Source organism: Oryctolagus cuniculus, chromosome 10 (genome assembly GCF_051225735.1).
Source record: "Oryctolagus cuniculus isolate XC-2025 breed Fujian yellow rabbit chromosome 10, ASM5122573v1, whole genome shotgun sequence".
Classification (NCBI taxonomy): Eukaryota; Metazoa; Chordata; class Mammalia; order Lagomorpha; family Leporidae; genus Oryctolagus; species Oryctolagus cuniculus.
This window is the reverse complement of record NC_142876.1, coordinates 83,357,435-83,380,433: the sequence shown is the minus strand read 5'-3', so window position 1 is coordinate 83,380,433 and position 22,999 is coordinate 83,357,435. Positions and strand designations below refer to the sequence as shown.

The window sequence follows — 22,999 nt, the reverse complement described above, 5'->3', positions numbered from 1 at the left end:
ATGAATATAAACACCACCAACAATTGGCAAAATAAAAAATAGAAATATTCAGAATAAACCTAAAAATGCCAAATGTATACATAGAAATTCATATAATACCTGCGAAATGAATCAAAGCAGATCTAAGAAAAAGGTGAGACAAATTATATTTATGTAGTATCAGACCTACCATAGCAAAGATGTCAACTCTCTCCCAATGAGTTTGCAGGTCTAACAAAATTCCTATGCAAAAATCTCAGCAATATTTTTCTCAAGGGAATATTATTACTCCATACTGCATTTGGAGAGGCAGAGGAAATGGAATAGGTATAATTGTTTTGAAAATGAAGAATAAAGCAAGGAGAATCAGTCTACCCATTGCAGAACTTCTTATACAGCTACAGTGGTGTGGTTGAGGGAAAGACACACAGAGCAATGAGACAGAGGAGAGAACCCCAAAATACCCCTACAGATATACTCAGCTGATTTTTGACAAAAGTAACTGAATGGATAAAAAAGGAAAGTTTTTTTTTTTTTTTGCACAAAATGGTATGGGCACAAAGAGGCATTCACAGGCTAAAAAAAGGAAACTCAGGTTTGTCTCACACCTTATTCAATAGTTAACAGAAAATGGACTACAGGTTTAAGTATAAAGTATAGAACATTTAGGGGTAAAAAAATGAGAAAAAAAATTGCTATCTAGGGCTAGAGAAAGTGTCCTCAGCTCCAAGCCCAAAAGCACAAACCCATAAAGGAAATATCGATATACTAACCTTCATCAAAAGTACTTTTTACAAAAGACCATGTTAAAAGATGAATACTCAAGTTGTGCCATGGGAGAAAATACTTACAAAGCACATATTCAACACGTGATTAGCATTTAGATAACTCAAAACTCAGCAGTGAAGCAATAAACAATCCAAATGGAAAATGGGCAAAAGACCTTGTTTATAGTCTGTTTGTGCTGTCATAACAAAATACCTGAGACCAGGTAATTTACAAAGAATGAAAGTTTGCCTCCTCTGAGTTTTGGGGGCTGCGGCATCTGACATCAAGGAGCTTGCCTTCGCCATCAGGTGAAGGCCTCCTTGCTGCTTCCTCACGGGCAGAAGGCAGAGGCACACAAAGTCCTGAGCTAGTTCCCTCGAGCCCTTTACTGGGAGAGACTGATCTACTCCATAAAGGCTCCACCTCTTAACTTCACTGCAATGGGAACTAAGTTACAGTATGAGATTTGGAGGGGATGTGCAAACTGCTAACACATGAAAATTCACTGAAGAGAAGAGAATACACAGATGGCAAACAAGCGCGTGAAAGGATATTCAACAAAACAACTAGGAGAATTAGGAAGATGGAAATCAAACTCGCAAACAAATATTGGTGCACACATGGAAGAATGCCTTAAATTTATATATAAAAAAATTATAGCAGCCAATGTTGACTAGGATATGAAGAACCGTACTCACTCATATTTGGCTAGTGGCAATGTAAAAAGAAATAGCCACTCTGGAAAATGTTTACTGGATTCTGAAAAAAATAAATCATATACCTACCACATAAAACAAAAATTATCCTTAAAAAGAACACTTAAGTTCACACCCAAATCTACCAATGAGTGTTCAGAGCATATTTATTTCTGATGCCCCCAAACTAGAAACAAATCAGATGCCTTTTAGCTGATGACAGTGTACATCCATGGCATAGGAGGCTACAGAGCAAGAAAATGGAAATGACTGAAAATGCCTCTCTAGAAAAGTATGCTGAGTGAAAAAAAAAAAAAACTGAATAGGTTACACTACTGTGTGATATAGTTTATATAGCATTCTGGAAATGTTGGCGCCCCTCTCTCATCAAAATTCATATGTTGAAATCTAATCTCCAATGTGATAATTTTGGGGAATAATTAGAAAATGAGTGTGGAGGCCCCGTAAGTGAAATTAGTACACTTACTAAAGGGCACCCCCAAGAGCTCCATCAACCTTTCTACGGTGTGAGGACACAGCAAGGAATCTCTTCTCTATTACCAAGAAATGGGCCCTCGCCAGATAATGAATCTGCAGGCACCCTGATCTTGAACTTCCGAGACTCTAAAATTACAAGAAATCAATGTCTGATCGTTGTAAGTCACTCGACTGCCATGTTCTGTCCTAGCAGCCTGAACAGACTAAGACAGGAGCATCAGCAGATGCATACTGTGTTAGGTGTGCACTGACTCTGTTACAATCCTACCTTAAGATGATATGATCATTAGACCCACTGGAAAGTGAGACACGGCTATTAAGTGTTGGAACATCAACAAACTAATAGTAAAAGGGAAACAATATTCTCAGCTGAGAATTTCATTGTCTTATCCTAGAACCCAGCACTAGGCTTGGCATACAAAGTAGGTCTGAAATAAACTTCCTGAACACACAATCAAATCTGCACAGGTTTTTACACTGATGAGCCTCCCAAAAAGTTAGCTTTTGCTGTTCCACAATACGTGGTAAATACTAAAAAGTAACAAAAGGTAACGTTAATTCCTCACTCCAGTTCAGCTCCTAATCTGCCACCACTGATGGATCAAAGACCGATACAGACTACCCTGGGAGGCAGAAAGTCTACATCAAGCTGTTACTGTTGCTGAGAACTTCGGAGACTTCCCACACTGTGAAAATGAACTATGTGTATGGTTAAACTGCCGTTTTGGATACTCATGCCTCCTATCCGAGTTCTGGGTGAAGTCATGGTTCTGCTCCCAGTGTACTTTCCTGCTAATGCAGACCCCGGAGGGTGGCACCTGACTGGCCAAGTGGTTGGGTCTCTACCACTGATGTGAGAGACCTGAGCCAGGTTCCAGCCTCCTGGCTTCACCTGCAATCGGCCCTGTCACTTGTGGGCATCTGGGGAGTGAACTAGCAGATAACTGCTCTCTCCCTAGTCTGTCTGTCTCTATCTGCCTTTCAAATAAGTAAAAAGAAATTATAAAGTTCATAGAAACACAGAATAAAAACAAGTTTATATGGGTGCGAAAAAAATGAAATCCCATTATAACTTTTTCATAATGTATATTTTCCATGAAAATCTTGGACAGCCATCATATACAGTGTATTAATGACACACAAATGTAGAAACATAAAATTTATACAGAAAAAGGACAAAACCATTATTTTGGGGTGGCGAGAAAAAAAGGAATTTTTACTTTGTAATCTGTATATTTCTGTACAATTGGAATTTTTTATGTTAATCCCTTCTATAATCAGAAAAAAAAAGACTTTAAAATAAATCACTCCAGTGTTTTTCTGGCAATGAGTCAATTTACAAGAATGCACTTATCTCTGGTATTTCAGGAACTTATCTCCAAACTAATTTTGTACCGAATCCTATTCTATGCACACTCTAATCTAAAATCCCTTGTGCCCACATAAAACAAGGAATTCCTACAAATAAAAATACTAATCATGACCTCTGTGGACAAATTTTGAATATATTATACAAGTAAAGCCCCATGAGCTGATTTAAAATAGAAATGAAAGTAATTATTTTGGTCCAAAAAAACAACAAATCAAAAAGAAACACTCTCAAAGTGTGTTTGTTTATTTTTAAAATGTATTTATTTGAGAGGCAGCAGATACAGACAGAAAAGCAGGAGAGCACTCTTGTCTGCCGACAATGGCTGAGGCTGGGCTGGCCAAAGCCAGGCCCCAGGAACTCAACTCGGATCTCCCGTGGGGGTGGCAGGGACTCAGTTCCTTGAGCCATCTTAGTCTCTAAGCTAACACCTGTCCCACACTGCTGAGTTTTCAAAAGTTCTCTCATCTTCCTGAGAGGCAGCAGGGAAGAGGAATAACCACAGTCAGCTCTTGTCTGCTCTTTTCACATTCAGAAAGACTCATGGAGCCAATGACCCATCAGCATGCCAACTCTCCAGCTCCGTGTCCTTTTCTGGGACACTAAGAATTCAGGATAGACCCTCTCATTTGTAAGCAGGGTGCAAGACAGAGATCATCACTCTGCAAAGCTGTGCCAGTGGAGCCCTAAATCACTTCTTGGACAAGGCCTTCTAACCATGGGTGCTTCCCAGAACCCATGCCTGTGATCTGTGCAGTCACACAGGGCCCTGTGCCCAGAGAGGTCATGCTGCTGTTCCGACATCCTGCTCCAGCCGTCCTGCTGTTTGTACAAGTAGCCCTGCCTTGTGATTTTGCACTGGGTTGGGCAAATTAAGTAGGTGGTGCTGGGCCTTCAACACAGGAAGGGGCTGTGGCCAAGAGTGACCAGACCAGCAGGAGGGAAAAGTGAGGCTTGGCCTCAGCTCTGCTGTTCACAATCTTGAGGCTGAGGCAGGCCACTTTCCTCTGGGCTCACTTTCCATGTGTGTACATGTATTAAACACACTTAGGAGTCCCAGCAGACTTCACTAATACAAACTACTCCCAACCATGACAGTGGTGCCAATGGGAGTCAGCTCCAAGTAGGGCTTGGGAGCACTCAGGAAAACAACTGTAGCAGGGTTCTGTTAGGAGGAACCGTGGGTGGGGTGTGTGGGAGCAAGGGGTGTCCCTCACTGAGTTTAAGGCCATGGGTCTGAGTCCCTTTCAGCTTTAACTAGAATGCATCTGTTCTGAAAGGAAAAGCTAATGCTTCAATCATTGATCCACCCATCTCACCAAATGCTAGTGAAAATAAATAGTATGACTCATGTAGAATCCTTTTAATTTCTCATCAAAGTCATACATACCACTTATTATACAAAGTACACAAGACTTAAAACCTAAAATTAAAACAAAACTAAAAAAGGTTTACAAAATAAAGTGAGGGGCAGGTATTGTGTTTGCAATGGGTTAAGCGGCCACATGGGACACCAGCATCATACATGGAGGTGCCAGTTCGGGTCCCAGTTACTCCACTTCTACTCATTAGCTCCCTGCTAATGCACCTGGGAACCAGTGGATAATCCAATCACCAGCTCCCTGCTAATGTACCTGGGAACCAGTGGATAATCCAATCATCAGCTCCCTGCTAATGCACCTGGGAACCAGTGGATAATCCAATCACCAGCTCCCTGCTAATGCACCTGGGAACCAGTGGATAATCCAATCACCAGCTCCCTGCTAATGCACCTGGGAACCAGTGGATAATGGTTCAAGTACTTCAGTTCCTGCTGCCCATGTGGGAGACTGGGATGGAGTTCCTGGCTCTTGGTTCTGGCCTGGCCCAGCTCTGGCTACTGCAGCCATCTGGGGAGTGAATCAGAAAATAGAAGATATCTCTCTCTCTCTCTCTCTCTCTCTCTCTCTCTCTCTCTCTCTCTTTCTCTCAAGTAAAAGAGGAAAAAGGAAATTTAAATAAGTAAAAATAAATAAATAAAATGGCATCCTGCCAGAAAGCAGTGATTCATTACAATCTGTCGAAACTGAAATAGGGGTTTCTTTTTTTTGTTTGTTTTTTAACACATGCACAGAAAGTGACCAAAAGCTTCCATATTACCTTGTTAACTTTCACACCTTCTTTCGGAGTTTGTTTTGTTGCTAGATTATAGCCAATCATCTGTTTAGCCAGCTGTCCCACAACTTTAGGGCTAAGAGGGAAAGAAAAAGAGAAAAGGAAAAGGAAATCAAAGTCTGCTGAAAGCCATTTTAAAGCAGGATCCACACGTGCTCACGTCCACCCTGCATGGGACCCACGTCCACCCACAAAATCCAAAAGTCCATCCACTCATCCTCCCATGTGCCCAGCACTACCCAGGGGGCTCAGCAAGAACAACATGTGAATGAGGACGAGAATGGAGGAGCGACGGAGGGAACGAGTCAATGAAGTATAAGATGCTTGCAGACCTCTGCGATCCCCTCCCTCCAAATAAATCACACGCACAGTACAAAGAGATGCTACTGAAACACCTAACAGATCTTACAGGAGAGGTGAATACAAATCCGACAGGAGACAGTTTGGGATGCATGGAAAAGGAGGGGACCAGGGAAGGGAGGAAGGAAGTAAACACTGATGAAGAGAAGACAGGAGCAACGTAGAGTCCAGTGCTGGGAAATGCAGGAGACAGTGGAAAAGACAGGCTCAGACACCAGCGGGGCTGGGCTGCTGGACAAGAGGCACGATTCACGGCAGTGCCAGTGGGGCGACAAGGCAGGTTCTTGCATGGGGAAGTGAAATTAGGGGGTAGCATGTTACTTGCAGGTCTTACTGTTTCCAGCAGTCACAACGAATCAGTGATTGCCTAGGAGAGAAGGACTGTCACGTTTTTCCCCAATTAGGGAAAAAAATCTTTTAATAAGGGCAGAGGGAAAGTAGGGCATAGCCACACCCCCACATCTGCAATTTCAGGTTCCTCTCCATGCTATCACCTGCTCCCACCCCGCCTTGCCCCTGCTTCTCGGGCACCCTTCAGACCTTCGGCAAAGTCTCCATAACTGCTCGGCTCACAGACAAGGAACTGAACACCTCCACACTTACTCTTTGGTTAAATGCACGCCGCCTTTCAAACCACTATTGAAGACACCTTTTCCTCTTCCTCCAGCTAAGATCTGGGCTTTTAAAACAATTTCTTTTGCATCTGAAAAAGAAAAAAATTCAGAGCAGGTGGTTGACTTCAAATTCTTTCATATATATATATATATATATATATGCAATAAAGAAAGCAATAAAGATATATAACATTTCAAGTGATTGGTAAAAGCTCTTGCAGACCAAAATCAAAAATAAAGGCAATAAAGAACTTCAAAAAAGTCCCTATGTGTGAACATAAAGCGGTTTTTTTTTTCTTTCTTTCTTTTTTAATAATTCAAGATGCTACTGAAATCCTTCATGCCTATGTCATCAGCTAATACTCAGCTGTCCTAACAGAAAGTGGGGCATGAACTTGGCTCTTCTGAGCGGGGGAGGCAGGAAGAGGGAGGGTAGGAGTGGGCAAGTAGGGTGGGAACAATCAGTATGTTCTTAAATTTGTATTTATGAAATGCATGAAGTGTGTATACCTTAAATAATAGGTTTTTGGGGAAAAAATGATGCAGGATAAATTCAGGACAGTGGTGCCAATTTTACTTTGCAGTGACACTCCCCATGTGGCAGAAGCACCAATCTGCCAATCAGAGGAGTGAACTGTCAGCCATTGGACATGGCAAAGGGAAAAGCAGACTGTGTGAGGCCAAGGTTTAAAAGGTGAGCCACAAAGGCCATGTTTAATAACTGCATTCTTGGAAACTCACCGTTTTCTGAGCAGCTGTTCTATATATTGATAGGGCTAGTCGAGGGAGGAAGAAATGGATTAAAACTAAAAGCAAGCAATATTTTCCAACTACCGGCAAGGTAACAAAGCTTCCTAAGGGGAAGTGGATGTAGAGTCTCCGTTTCTCAGCACACTCCAGGGAAGAACAAACGCCCCATCCTTGACCTCTCGGACTACAGCTGTAAATGCTGAGTTACAAACTCAAGCATCCTCAGGGGCCTGCCAGGGAAGCTCCATGTGTGAGGCAGCCCAGTGATAAACAGACACCTTTATTAAACAGGAACGCTTCCTCCCCAGCCACTGAAAACAAAGCAGCCTCCAAATCCAATATGTTTAATAAACCACACAGCACATGCCCGCAGGCCACAGCTGGCACTTCCCGTTTGTGAGTCTTCTTTATGTAAAATCAGAGATCCAAACCAGCTAGTCCTCCACAAGGCAGTGATGGCTTCCGGTTCAGCACATCAGGTTTAGAATACAAAGGGATTTTACTCTGCAAAAGGACATGGTGAGATGGTCATCCCAGTTGATGTCATTTATAATTAAGGCTCATCCACTGTCCTCATTGGTCTTATTTCCTCCTACATTTGCTTATCCTTGGAAAACCAGGGCTCACCTTCCTCTTTGGAAGCAAAACCAGTTCCTTCTTAGAATACAGTCCTCTATTCTTTCCAACAATACTTTCTGTCTTGGATATGAATGCTCATATCCTCAAACCCTGACTTAAAATCAACTGGGTCCTATGAAGCAGAGCTGAAGATAAGCCATGGCCACTACTCAGTTATCAGAAACTTGCCAGGAATACTGAAAGACGGGCTACACACAGAAACAGAGAAAGATAATCAATATCATGAAAGAATATGAAGGCTGAAAACCTACTAATCAAAGTCCCAAGGAGATCCAAAACAAACAACAGGAATATTTATGGAAAAAGCATAGGACAAAGTCATTACTCAAAATGATAACCCTGAATATAAATAAACCAGATTCTCCAATTAAGATACAGACTGGCTGACTGGATTAAAAACAAGACCCATCGATATGCTCCCTACAAAAATACACCTCACCAATAAAGACACACAGACTGAGAGTAAAAGGATGGAAAAAGATATTCCACACAAACAAATTAAAAATGAGCAGGAGTAGCTAACCTAACATCCAACAAAATACATGTTAACACAAAAATTGTCAAAAGAGAAAAACCTGCAATCATATTATGTGTCTTTTCTAATCACAATGGAATGAAGCAGGAAATTAACAGTTTAAGAAACTCCAGAAAACAAGGAAATAAATGGAGACTGAACAACATGCTCCTGAATGAACAGTGGGTCAAAGAAATCAAATGGGAAATAAAGAAAATTCCTAGAAGTGAATGAAGATGACAGCACATAAAAACTTATGGGACACAACAAAACCAGTGTTAAATGGACAAATTACAGCAGTTAGCGCTTACATCAAGAGATTAGAATGGCATCAAACAAATAATCTAACAATGTATCTGAAGGACCTAGAAAAAATAAGAACAAATCAAATGGAAAATTAGTAGAAGGAAAGATAAAATAAAAATTAGAGAATACACAAATTTGAAAATAAAAAAAAAGATGAATGAAATGAAGAGCTGGCTTTCTAAAACGAAAAAAATACACCACTGGCCCAACTACCCAAAAGAAAAAGGGAGAGAACCAAATTAATAAATTAGACATGCAAAAGAGAGTTGGAGCCAATGCTGTGGCACAGCAGGTAAAGCCACCACCTACAGTGTTGTCTCCCCATATGGGCATTGGTTCGAGTCCCAACTGCTCCACTTTCTTTTTTTCTTTTTTAAATATTTATTTATTTGAAAGGCAGAGTTACAGAGAGGCAGAGAGAGAGAGACAAGTGTTCCATCTACTGGTTCACTCCCTAAATGGCCACAATGTCCAGAGCTGGGCAAATCTAAAGCTAGGAGCCAGGAGCTTCATCTGGGTTTCAGCTTTGGGATCAAGCATTTAAAAACATGCACAAGGCATCAGAATAAACCAGTCCATGAGTTACATCACTTAACTGAATCAGACCAGAGATACTTTGCTTCCCACCAGAATACTATCCATTAGAGTACAAGCTGCAACACTGTCTAAAATAGCAATTTTCAAATATAAGTAAAAGATGAAAATAGGACCATCCCTAGAAAGGGAATTTTTTGATACAAATAGGAAGGTGTCAAGAGAAAGTCCCTATTTTATTTTTAATCTTATTTAAGTTATACAAGTTTCATGTATTTTTATGTATACAGATTTAGGGACACAGTGACATTTCCCCTCAACCTCCCTCCAGTCCATGCTCCAACTCTTCCTTTTCCTCCTCCCTCTCACATTCCCATAATTAATTTTAAAAGCATCTATTTTCCATTTACTTAATGATCATAGAGTTAACCCTACACTAAGTAAAAGAGTTCAACGAATAATATGAAGAGGGGAAAAAAAAAAAAAACAAAACCACTGTTCCTCAACAGAAGAGACAAGGGCCATATACAATCATCGAATCTCAAAATGTCTATTTCACTCCAATACATTACATTTCAGGTACTCTATTAATTACTTCGGATCAGGGAAAATTTATGATATCTGTCTAGAAAGTCCTTTATTGATAAGGCTACTATGTAAATTTCAAATCTAAAGCTTCCTAATAAATATGGTATTTAACCAGTTCCACCTTATCAAAAAAACTGTTTCATTCAGATGCTATAGGGGGCATGATAATGCCACTGTGGACAGTATACTGATTATAAAGATGATAATAGCATCTTAGTACAAAACATACTTAATAGTTTCAAGGGAGTAATTTTAGTCCCTATAAAAACTCCTAAGTCAAAGTTTATTATTATTTCCTCATACTATCACACTCTCAAAAACACTGTATATTTACTGCTACATTATAGGCCTCATTAAAACTTACAACAAATTAGCTTACTCTTCTGATCTTGTTGTTGATGTTATTTATTGCTTTCATAACCATTAATACACACCGCATTGGTGATAAAAGTTGTCAACCCAAATAAAAATTACGTCTGGACAAAGTCACTTGAGTTGTAGCATCTTATTTTTTCATAAAATATACAACCTCACTCTTTGCATGAAGTTACTATTACTAAACGAATTGTACTTTGTACAGAATCTCCTAACAGCGATGCACAAAAAGATCCATTGGCCTTACTCAAACATCTATACTCATCAAAGAGGTTCTATCGTTACAATATCACAACCATAGGACACTAAGATCAGAAGGAATAACAATTTTTCAGAAGAAAACCATTTTTTTTTTTCAGAAGAAGAAATTTCCAGGAAGAATCTCTTCTATGTTTTATACAGATTCCAGAATGGATAATTCTACAGGGGCATACACACTGATAGTAAGACTACCTGTAGTTTTACAGCAACAGCATCTGGAAACAGCCATGCAAGATGAAAAGCACTTATAAATAGCAAAACCATTTCCACTGTTTTGGGAGTACATTTTAAAGTAAAGAAGGATAAAAAACTAGCCATAGAAATAAAACATTTTTCTCCCTGATTTTCAAGCCAAAGATGAGAGTCTGGGTTCAATTACGGAAGCAGAAGGATGAAAAATTATGGGTCAAGATTTACTATAGGGATGAAAATTTACACGATGCAGGAGGAGCTGGGAAAGAAAGATCTGAGAGTCAGGCTGGATGTTCACAGGAGCCCTCAGCCAGCCAAGCAAGAGACCTCGCCCCTCAAGAAAGATTAGGGGGCCAGCAAAGCAGGCTGCAGACAAGGACCGGGACATGTGCCAAGGAGATCACACAAGCTGGAGTCCAGAAAGCCAGCAGCTGGGAAAACAGCTGACATGGAGCAGAGCAGGACGAGATAGAGCTGAGCATCTCTCCCAGCATCTCTGCATCTACCCATCGCCACCAAACCACAGCAAGCTCTGGACAGCCAGGGCTACAGCCCACGTTCTGTGCAAATTCCTCTTTCAGAGAGAACTCTACCCCTCAAATGACACAAGGAAAGGGAATTTTGGCAAGTGTGGCTCCAGCTTAAGCCAGGGAACACAGGATCAGATCACCACACACAACGGGAAGGATATCTGATGGGCCAGCCCGTGGCTGGTGAAGGCTGAGAGTTAACAGCTCTGAAATTCTGCCGAGAGGCTTAGAAACCAATCCTGTACCAAAGGATGTCCCTCCTATCCTCACAGACAACTGGAAGCTATCCAATATGAGAAATACAGAAGGGGATGCTCTTGTTGACCTGAACCAGCAGTGGAGAAGAGAGAAAGGACTGTGAATGGCCATGCATACAGCTCATTTCTTCATGAGTACTCATACAGTTTTTATTATGAGCCAACTGAATGGCCATAGCATTTAAAACGTATGGGACATACACTACCTGGCTGGATTCTTATTTAAAGATGTCTCGTTCATTTTTACAGCAACTGTACTAATCCTCTTAGCTCTCCCATCTTCTTAATTGAAAATCTGGTCTTTGCCTTATTCTCTCTCATTTAACTCAAGCCCTCCCTCAGCCCGTGCCCTGGTGAGACAACTACTCACAGCCATCACCCAATGCCTGTGAAAGCCATCGTCTTGGTGCCCGTGCTTCATGACCACACAACCGCCTGTTTGCCCCACGCTCTGCTCAAGTGAGGCAGACCATCTTGGGAGCAGGTCTCCTCAGAGAATTCTGGAGCAGAGTGTTAAGCCCCTGGTGACACAGTTGTTTCCTTCGACCTTAGTCTGTGTATCCCAAGGCAGATACTCTTCAGGGTAGACTCTGGGTCAGGGCAGCTCAACCTGAGGCTTCGGTGCCCTCACTTCTCCAGGCGCTACAGCCTGTCTGTTTCATTCTCATGCAGAGAGAGCATCCCTCCAGAACCCTTCAACCCTCAGACCAGTGCTGCTCCTTAGTTAGAGACCCATTTCCCAGATACGAACTCAAACTCCCTCTGAAAGACTCCTGAGCCCAGTGCCGTGTGAAGCAATAGGGAGGGGAACCTGTTTCATGCTGCTGAAAAGATTCTCAACAGTTAAAAGGTACCTGGAATGTTCTAAGACACTTAAGAGGTCTCTGCTCAGTGCTCATGGGAAATCTTTTGCTACAACAATCCATCTGAAAGTTGGCTAAAGAAATAAGGGTTTTTCATTGCAATGTGACTATAACAGGGAAAGACTGGACACAATGTGCATGTCCAGCAATATTTGGACACTATGAGAAAAATAAATATTGCACAGCTACACAATGAACCAAAAAATACTACAAAGTCATGGATAATAATTAAATTCCTCCTAATGTATGAATATGGGAAAATGCCCATGAACACAGTAAGCTTTAAATCTTGGGGCCAGCACTATGTCACAACAGGTAAAGCCACTACCTGCAGTGCCAGCATCCCATAGAGGTGCTGGCTTATCTGCTTCTGATCCAGCTCTCTGCTATGGCCTGGGGAAGCAGCAGCAGATGACCCAAGTGATTAGGCCCCTGCATCCGCATGGGAGACCTGGAAGAAGCTCCTGGCTCCTGGCTTCTGACTGGCACAGCTATGGTTGTTGTAGTCATCTGCGGATTAAACAGTGGATAGAAGACCTTTCTCTCTCTCTCTCTCTCTCCCTCTCCCTCTCCCTCTCTCTATATGTAATTCTGCCTTTCAAATAAATAAATAAACCTTTTTTAAAAGTCTTAATGATTAAGATTTTTATAAAGGGGCCAGCGTTGTGGCATAATGGGTAAAGTTACCACCTGAGACACTGACATCCCATATCCATCGTGGTTTGAGTCCTGGCCACTCCACTTCCAATCCAGCTCCCTGCTAATGGTCTGGAAAAGGAGTGGAGGATGGCCCATGTGCCTGGCCCCTGAACCCACATGGGAGATCCAGAAGGATCTCCTGGCTCCTTGCTTTGGCCTGGCTCAGCACAGGCCATCGTAGTAACCTGGGGAGTGAACCCGCAGATGTAAGATTTCTCTCTGTCTCTTCCTCTCTCTCCCGATAACTCTTTCAATCTTTTTTTTAAAAAGAATGTTGGGAAGACACTTGAATTTGTGAATAGCTGCATAATCATAATGAAATCTAGGTGGCCAATAACCAAACCATTAACTGTGGTTATCTTGAGTGGTAATAAGGAGTGGTGCTGTGCCTGGTTATCACCTGGATAACACTGTAGGTGTCCCCAGAGGTCCATACATTAGAAGCTCAATACCCAAAGTCAGGATAGAACTTGATCCAATTCTAGCAGGAAGGCCTTTAGAAAATGGTTAAACCGGATTAGGTTGTTAGGATCAAGTTCCTATGGTTGAATCATGCTGGTTTTATAGGAAGAGATCACACAGATACACAGGACTGGCATGCTGCCTGGCTCACCACACGGTTGCCCCTCTGTACATGTTCCGCCGTCCACCACTGTCCTCATCAGATGCCAGAGGAATGGGACACTCGACCTTGGACTGTGAACTTCCCAACCCATGAGCTGAACTAACCTGTCTTCTTGTCTTCTGTCATGTCTCAGATCACTACCTTCTTTTTTTGTTGTTGTTGCAATTACCATGTGCTGCCTAAAAAGTTAATTTAAAAATAAGAACTTAAAATGTGAGATAAACATAGGCAGTTATCCATAGTAGTTTGTCCTGAATATTTAATTTTTTTTCTCTACCAGCTTTTAACCACTTTGGTATAGTCAGAGATGCCTGTGAGAAGCAGCCTCTAGGAGAACCTTCAGGACAGCTCTGTATCTGTAACACAACCTCCTAAAGTGTCAGGCAAGACACCTGAGAGCAGTGGCAAAACGGTTTGTGCTTTTAAATCTATCGAGTACCTCCTTCGTGGTAACTGCCACCCACGAACCTAAAATCCATTGCAATGGGCAGATTCAAAAAGATAATTACCCCAAACTATTAATGCTCTAATAAATATTAAAAATAACACAGGAAGAGGGAATGGAGCCAAGCCCAGCTGTGCAAGAGAGGAGACAGAAGAGTTTCAGCACCACCAAGAAGAGTACGAGCTCTTCAAGCAGCCAGGACGTGGACAGAAAAATAACTAGGAGAGGCTATATTGCTATTCTATTTTCATTTGTTTGGCTTTCTTAGTTACCTGTTTAAATTAGAAATCATTAAAGCATTGATTGAAAGTAAAGCATGCAAGGATTCAGCACTGCAAACCACTCAAATCTGCTAGCTCAGATCCTCAAAAGACAAGGCACAGCGGCACAGCCATTAAGATGCCATTCGGAATGCCCCCATCCCCTGTCAGAGCATCTGGCACTGTGTCCTGCCCCTGCTTCTCTCTCTTTTTTTTTTTTTTTTGTTTTTTGACAGGCAGAGTGGACAATGAGAGAGAGAGACAGAGAGAAAGGTCTTCCTTTTGCCGTTGGTTCACCCTCCAATGGCCGCCGCAGCCGGCACACCGCGCTGATCCGATGGTAGGAGCCAGGTGCTTCTCCTGGTCTCCCATGGGGTGCAGGGCCCAAGCACTTGGGCCATCCTCCACTGCACTCCCTGGCCACAGCAGAGAGCTGGCCTGGAAGAGGGGCAACCGGGACAGAATCCGGCGCCCCGACTGGGACTAGAACCCAGTGTGCCGGCGCCGCTAGGTGGAGGATTAGCCTAGTGAGCCGCGGCGCCAGCCCTGCCCCTGCTTCTCATTCCAGCTTCTTTAATGTGCACCTGGGAGAGAACAGTAATGGCTCAGAACATGGGCCCCTGCCACCCACGTAAGAGAACCAGCTCAAGTTTCTTGCTCCTGGATTTGGTCTGGCTCAGCCCCAAGATGTTACAGGCAATTGTGGAGTTAACAAGCAGGTTTAAGATCTCACTCTGTCTCTGCCTTTCAAATAACTTTAAGAAGAAGAAAATCAATAAAAATTAAAATTTATTTCCCAAATTCCAGAACCACATACAAATAGAAAAATCACATTGACTGTGTGTCTTTGCTAAATTTAGATATTTTATGCTAAATACTTTTTAGATCTCTGATAATTTTATCAAGCTCATCTTAAAAATTCCCAATCAAGTACAGTAAACTTCAAACAGGGCTCCTAGGAAATTTCTGCAAGGGATCAGTGAGACGCAAACAAGCCAGTTGCTTAGGAGCAGGGACAATAAAGTACAGGCCCACCCCCTACCATCCTGCAAATGAGCATGCATTCCAGATTTTAAATCTGCTATAATTCCGAATGCCACAGACAGAGAATCCCAAACAACAGCTTGGTGATGTAGCCATAAAAAGGAACCCAGGAGGTTTTTATTCTCCATGTTGAAGTTTGTAAAGTGGTGATGACATGCTGGAGCTAAATAGAAGCTAGGAATGACCTTACACCAAGCGAGATGAAAGATTTCAGAACCACTTTCCCAAGATACACACATCCACTGAGATGCGGCATAATTTGTTATGTCGCTTTCAAATTGTGCTGAGTTCTAAATTGCAATGTCTTGCTCTTTTATTGCCTGTCCTGATCCATTCATTGTATTTGAAATCTAAGTCTATTGCTTGAATGTTAAACACAGAGGGACTTTGGATCACATCCTGGAGGATGAAATCTGCAGTATCAGTGAACTAGGAGGAGCTCAGATTCGGTTTGCAAGGTTTGGGGAGGCCACAGAAATAGCTACTACTTCCTTTTCTCTCGTGGCCATTTTCCGGGTTCTTTCCTTCTCTTCCACCCTTCTTCCTTCACTCCTTATTCCTTTCTTCCTTCCCTTTGTCAGAAGTCCAAGCCATTTAATTTGTATATTGAAGTATAACTGAGATCACCAGTTTCAACAACTAGGGACATCCTCATTGACATGAAATTCTACCTTCCATCAAATTCTCCCCAGAACCAATCCCAAGTGCAAATTTATCCAGCCAAATTCCTGTGAAATGGAGCACTCATTATTAACCCCACTGTAGCTAAACTCAGAACTCACAAAACCCACGCTGACTTTCTTGATTATTTTCAAAACAACTTTCCTCAATACCTGTGATCATTCAAGTGAGGACTGTCTCTTTCTGAGACTTTATCTAATTTTTCAATGCATGGCTTGAGCTAGAATTCAGACTAGGGAGAGCCAGTCCAACTGTTATAGGTAGAAAATTAGCAAATTAACCAGGGAGTATCAATTTCTCTTCTTTGAGGGAAAAAAATGATGAATTTTTTGTAGTTAAGTTTTGAATGAGAACAACTGAAAGACAAAAGGTGTAAAACAGAGAGGAGACAGGATACAAACTCACAGATGGACCGAATTTATTCAAAGAAAGTAAACTTGGGCCAGCGCTGTGGTGTAGTGGGTAACGCTTCCACCTGCAGTGCCTGCATCCATGTGGATGCAGGTTCGAGTCCCAGCCACTCCACTTCCAATCCAGCTCTCTGCCATGGCCTGGGAAAGCAGTGGAGGATGGCCCAAGTCCTTGGGCCCCTGCACCTGCGAGGAGACCTGGAAGAAGCTCCTGGCTCCTGGCTTCGGATCAGTGCAGCTCCAGCTGTTGTGGCCATCTGGGGAGTGAACCAGAAGATGGAAGACCTCTCTCTCTCTCTCTCAGCCTCTGCCTCTCTGTAACTCTGACTTTCAAGTAAAATAAAATCTCTGAAAAAAAGAAAAGAAACTCGCAGAGGTCAACACAGTGCCATCATGCACACAGATGGAACATGGAACATGTGGCAGAGGTGGCAGACCCCAGCAGCCCGAGCAGAGGCACCCATCTGGGCCCCTTTTTTTCTTACAACACTCGAGATGGCACAGGAGAATACTAAAGAGTTACCATCCCTATCAGACAAAGCTAAGAGAAAATCCAGGCAGCTTTTCAGTAGCTCTCTGATGGCACTAGTGTGGCAGAGAAATCAAGTCCTACTTCGTACCTGATGAAACCAACAGCCCTCTGTGAGGAACTGCAGTTCCAACCATTACAAGAAATTCTCATCAGGATTTCAGGATTCACAGTTCATCCACACAGCAGAAAGCGAGGACGTGGGTGGATGTCACCTCTACACGGGCAGCTCACGGCGCTTTCCTAGTGCGGCTAGTAACAGTTCCCTATCCCCCCTTCTCTGCTGCGGTCTGAATGTCTGTGGCCTCTGCAAATTCCTATGTCAAGATGACTGCATCAGGAGGTGGAGCCATGGGAGGGTGCTTAGGTCCTAAGGACGGAGCCCACGGGAAGGAAATCCAGGCCCTCACTTCTTTCACCAGGTGAAGGCACAGCTAGAAGTCCCTGTGTGAGCCAGAAAGACCTCAGGGGACACTGAATCTACCTGCCTGGTCTTCCCAGCCTCCAGAGCTGTCTCTAAGCCACTAAGGCTATGGTCTTTTTTCTTTTTTTTTTTTTTTTTTTTTTGTAATTTGTAACTGTTTTCCTCCTTAGTTCCCAACAGGATAAACTGCACATCCACAGAACTTCCCGAGAGACCCTCCTTCCTGACAGCCAGCAGCAGCCCTGTCCAGGCCTCTGACCCTTTCTCTCCGCCTCCCAGCACAAGGTGCACAGTGTGTCAGGATAAGTAAGCGTGATCTGAGCACAGGAATGAGGCACGTCTTGCTATCCTTGATGAATTTTCCAGGACACATGTCCAAAAAGCTAAAAACAGGATAACCATCCAAAAGGAAGTGTCCTAACTTTATGCAGAGGGAGCTATTTTTATGAATCCACTGAACTCAGTGACTTGGGAATGTCATCAAGTCAAACAAAGCAGATGCTGCTCTGCTCCTGGAGGCTCTCCTAGCTCACAGGAGACACCACGCCTCAGGGGATCCCTGGGGCCAGGCAGGGCTTCTGTCAAAGGCAACTGAGCCTTGCTCGGCTTTCACTAGTCACACCCCTCACACCTGCTCCCTTGTGGAAGTGCCTACTGCAGGCCACACACAGAAGGGTGTGGAATGAGGTCTCCACACGTGAGCAGCAGACACACAGTGGGCCCACAGCACTCAGCACTCCTGCATTCATTTATCATTATCAGTTCCTCTGCACTCTGAAATCAGAATCACAGAGACTGTTGGGAAATGAGCAGGAATAAAGATGTGTGCTAAGAGCATTCATTTTTTTTTTTTTTTTTTGGCGGGGGTGAGGAGTAGAGGGGATGACATAACAAAGGGAAACCTTTTATTTAAGGAATGCAAACTTCATGCATTTCATAAATACAACTTGAGGAATATAGTGATTCCTCTCTATTTAGCAAATAACTCCAGTGAAATTAAGTGGCTTTCCCAGTTACACAGAAGACTCTGTGTAACCAGAAAAACCCTCCTAAAGGCCATGCCTTAATTATCACTTCTGGGAAATCCCCCCAACTTTTTATTATTAACATTATTAACATTTCTATTCCAATGGGAAAGCTGAGCCACTAGTAAACATCCTCAACACTCATCACCCAGAGTCTGAACCTGTTCACATTTCACATTGGTTTCTCACATCTCTCTCCAGTCATCACAGCCCATTCTTATTTTGTAAATATTTCAAAGTAAGTTGTACATATCAATATAATTACCTTTAAACTCTTCAGCATATGTATCAGAAACTAGAATGTAACATTTGCTGACCTTTCCTTTGGAGCCAGAGGTAAAATTTAAACATAACAAAATGGCCAAGTCTTCCAGAAGTTTACCATTCAGTAAGTGTTGACAAATGTAAAGACCTGCATGATCCTAACCTCAATCAAGAAATGCATTACAGCTGACCCCCCCTTGTCTGAGGGAGATCTATTCCAAGACCCCCAATGGATGCTTAACTCACAGCACCCTATATATACACCATGCTTCCACTTACACACACATACCGACAAACTGAATTAGGCACAAAACAAGATTCACAACAGTAACTAATACTGAGATAGAACAATTGTATGTCTGATAATAAAATCACCAGCATCACCATCCTCACTATTTGGGATCATTAATAAGTACAAAGGGGTGGACGTTTGGGATGACCAGGACACATATTGCTACCCCAGGGGCTGAGTCTTAGGACATCCCATGTCAGAGTCCCCGAGTTTGAGTCTCATCTCCGTTTCTGATATAGCTTCCTGCTAGCACACACCCAGAGGACAGCAACTGATAGCTCAAGTAGCCGGGTTCCTGCCACCCATGTGGGAAGACCTATACTGAGTTCCAGGATCTTGGCCCTAGTCTGGCCCTCACAGGTGCCGGCATTTAGGGCGTGAACCAGCATGTGGAAGATAACTCTCTGTGCCTTTTCAAAGAGTAAAATAAGGGTTATCTGAACACAAGCACAATAGTATCACAATAGCTGAATCAAAATTGAGTGGGCTGGACCGGAAACTGTGGCGTAGCACGTAAAGCCGCTGCCTACAGTGCCGGCATCCCATAGGGGTGCTGGTTCGAGTCCTGGCTGCTCCACTTCTGATCCAGCACTGGCTAATGCTGGGAAAGCAGTAGAAGATGGCCCAAGTCCCTGAGTCCTTGCACCCACATGGGAGACCCAGAAGCAGCTCCTGGCTTCAGATCAGCACACCTCCAGCCATTGCAGCCATCAGGGGAGTAAACCAGCAGATGGAAGACCTCTCTCTCTCTCTCTCTCTCTCTCTTTCTTCCTCTGCCTCTCTCTATAACTGCTTTTCAAATAAATAAATTAATCTGTTAAAAAAAATTGGTGGGCAGGTAGTGCACACAGTGTGCATACACTGGGTGAAGGGATGATTCCCATTCCAGGTAGGACAGAGCAGGACAGTGACATTTCATCATACTACTCCAAATGGCACTAAAATGAAAACTCACAAGCTAATTTTGAAATTTCTCATTTCATATTTTTAGACAAGAGGTGACCATGGGTAACTGAAACCATATAAAGTGAAACTGCGATTAAAAGCGTACTGCTGTGTTGTTCCTGAGAACATATTACAAGTGTATCTTTAAGACAAAGGATTTAAACAGAATTTCTACTGAAACACTACATAACGAAGTATGAAATGTATACACCTTGGCAAAAAATTCAATGGCCAAGCTTGGTCTCTAGTTGACACACACAGGTATGCGGCCAACTCAAAGATGTGTAAAACAGCAATCAGCTTTCTCCCCCCCTCCAACTCCAAGTCAGAATCTTGCTCAAAACATTCCCAAATCATAGACCATGATATGTAAAACATTGATTTCAAAGTAGACCTTTTCAAAAATCATGAATGTATGTAACTTTTGGAAGAAAGAAAGGACTGATTATTTTCTTTTTTTTTTTTTAAGATTTATTTATTTATTTGAAAGTCAGAGTTACACAGAGAGAAGAGAAGCAGAGAGCGAGAGAGCGAGAGAGAGAGAGAGAGAGAGAGATAGAGGTCTTCCATCTCATGGTTCACTCCCCAGTTGGCTGCAATGGCTGGAACTGCACCGATCCAAAGCCAGGAGCCAGGAGCTTCTTCCAAGTCTCCCACACAGGTGAAGGGGCCCAAGGGGCCATCTTCTTACTGCTTTCCCAGGCCATAGCAGAGAGATGGATTGGAAGTGGAGCAGCCAGGTCTCTAATTGGTGTCCATATAGGATGCCAGCGCTTTAGGCCAGGGTGTTAACCTGCTGCACGACAGCACCGGCCCCCAGGACTGTTTATTTTCAACACCCATTTTAAGTGCAGACATGTTTTGTAAACTCCATTGCAATGATGAGTAATGGCTACACCATGTGTTTCTTGCAATGCACCAAACCTACCTTGCTACTTACACGTGGCTCTTTTATGTTGAACAAAGAATCAAATACCCCTGGGAACATCTGCAGCCTCCAGAGAGGCCTAGGTGTTCCTTGAAGGCTCAGGTCTGATGCGTAAGTGAGAGAATGATGAAAATGATTACCTTTAACCAAAGCAACCTGCTATGCTGTCAAGGTGGCTGTCATCTGCCTGAAGCTTTGACATTATGGGACTCCAGTCTTCTGATAAGCTTACAGGGTTTGTGAAAGAGCAAAGACCGAAAGAAAACTCCAAGCAAGAATTTAGAAGATAAAACCCAAAGCGTATCTGTGTTATAAACTACAGTCTCTTAGTTTTGTTTTTTTTTTTTTTGCAAACTTTAGAAAGTACAGATATAAATGCCTTTAAAAACTCTTAAAATTATATAAAGCCCATACCAACAGTGGTTATCTATAAGGAGCAGGGGTTCAAGTAGCTTTTATTCCCTTCTTTATAGTTCTGATATTATCTGCATGCTTTACAATGACTATTTTCATCAGAGAAAAACTATTTTTAGATTTCAGATAAAGCCATGTTGCTCTGACATGGCAAGATCAGTAACAGTACATTCCTGGGTGGGTGGGGAGCTTGCTATAATCCAGAACATATACCATTAAATACACACAGGAGTTCAAAAATCTCATGGACAATAGGCACCATCTTTTAATACCATTTTCTTTCATGAGCTTTCTTAAGTACCCTCAAATGTGAAAACACATATTTATCCGTCACACACTAAAGATAAATCTAGAATGAAACATCCCACACGGTATTAATTCTAATTAGTGGTGGAGGAGGGTTGCTAATGGTAGTCTGACTGCAAATTTGCAACAAGGAACATTAATTATATCTGTAAATAGGGAAAGAAAGGGCTTCTTTTCTAAAATGAGTCTATTACATATCACTAAAATGAGATTATTTATTAAATGGGCTTCTTTTCTAAATGAGCTTATTCATTAGACAAAGTCAGGTGCCTGACACGTACCATGAGGAAGCGTCCAGCTATTCTGAGTTTTCCATTTCACCCAAGGTGTGATCGACCACGCAGGGGCAGGGACAGGGACAAGACGCCATCCTCCTGGAATCAGTGGCTAATCCTCTGAGTCAAAGCCAGCTGAGGCATTCACTGGGCATTCTGCACTTCCCAGAATTAGCTGAATGAGCTTTGTATAAGGCTTGGGCCATTCAGTTACTTAGATGTAACACACAGGGGTGACACACTCTCCGGGGGAGCCCTCCAGCATCAACACGCAGAATCGTTACACTTCCTCCTCCCTTCACTCCGGAAATCCTTCCTAAGAAAACACACTGAAGCTGAGAAGAATGCACAGGCTGATTCCATGAGCCACACATCAGACAGCCCTGGACTAGAACTCAGGTTCTGTCCCTTTTACTGGCAGCTGAGTGACTCTGGCCAGGAAGCAGAGCCTCAGTGCTCTCATCAACAAAACAGACTGACAAAAACAGCACTTCCCGTTCAGAGTTGTGACATAAAGTCACTTGTCCAAGATCCTGCAGCTAAACATTCCAGAGCAGGACTAAAAACCCCACACATACCACCTGAGCTTGACTGTGCACAACCCTCACATAGTCAAGTCTGGAGATGTGAAAGAAGCTGTGAGGCAGGATGAAGGCCAGGGACAAGGCAAGCCACCCAGTCTCAACTACGACCAGACTCTCTGATGACCACTTCCAGGATAATCAACTGCCAGTTAAAATGTGGAAAACACAATGACCCCTTAATAGCCACACTAGCAAAGACCTCTCATTGTGGACTATCTGATAGGCTGTAGATCCACAGACAGCTCAAGCATGAACAGGTTCAGGAGAAATTACCTTTGCTGTCTACAGAACACAATGCTTTCATGATTGAATATATTCAACTGTAATAAAAGAGAGCGCACTTCATGAGTGTGCTTGCCCAGTGCTTTCACTGTGCACACACGAAAAGGCAGAGAGTGATTCTGTAAAGTCAGAGGCAACACGGGCTGCCCCTACCTTCTCTGAAGCACCCAGAGCTGCAGACGTGGATGTATACAACCCAGCAACACGAGACCGAGAACTTCAGTCCACGAGTCTAGCACCTGCCTGCATGGATCTGCACTCGGTTTCAACTCTTTTCTCACCTGTATGAAATTGGAAACTTCACTTAACCTTTCTAAACTT

General features: G+C 42.8%; 1 protein-coding gene across 4 annotated transcripts in view; it reads right to left on the bottom strand.

Moving 5' to 3' along the window:
* Nucleotides 1-22,999, bottom strand: part of SUCLG2 (succinate-CoA ligase GDP-forming subunit beta) — a 295,805-nt gene that overhangs the window by 142,048 nt on the left and 130,758 nt on the right. For all 4 annotated transcript variants that reach the window (XM_002713297.6, XM_089305440.1, XM_089305438.1 and 1 more), the window contains 2 exons: nucleotides 6,427-6,526; nucleotides 5,449-5,539 (listed from right to left, as the gene is read on the bottom strand). In XM_002713297.6, the coding sequence (XP_002713343.1) occupies nucleotides 5,449-5,539; nucleotides 6,427-6,526 (191 nt within the window). The remainder of the gene's footprint in view (nucleotides 1-5,448; nucleotides 5,540-6,426; nucleotides 6,527-22,999) is intronic.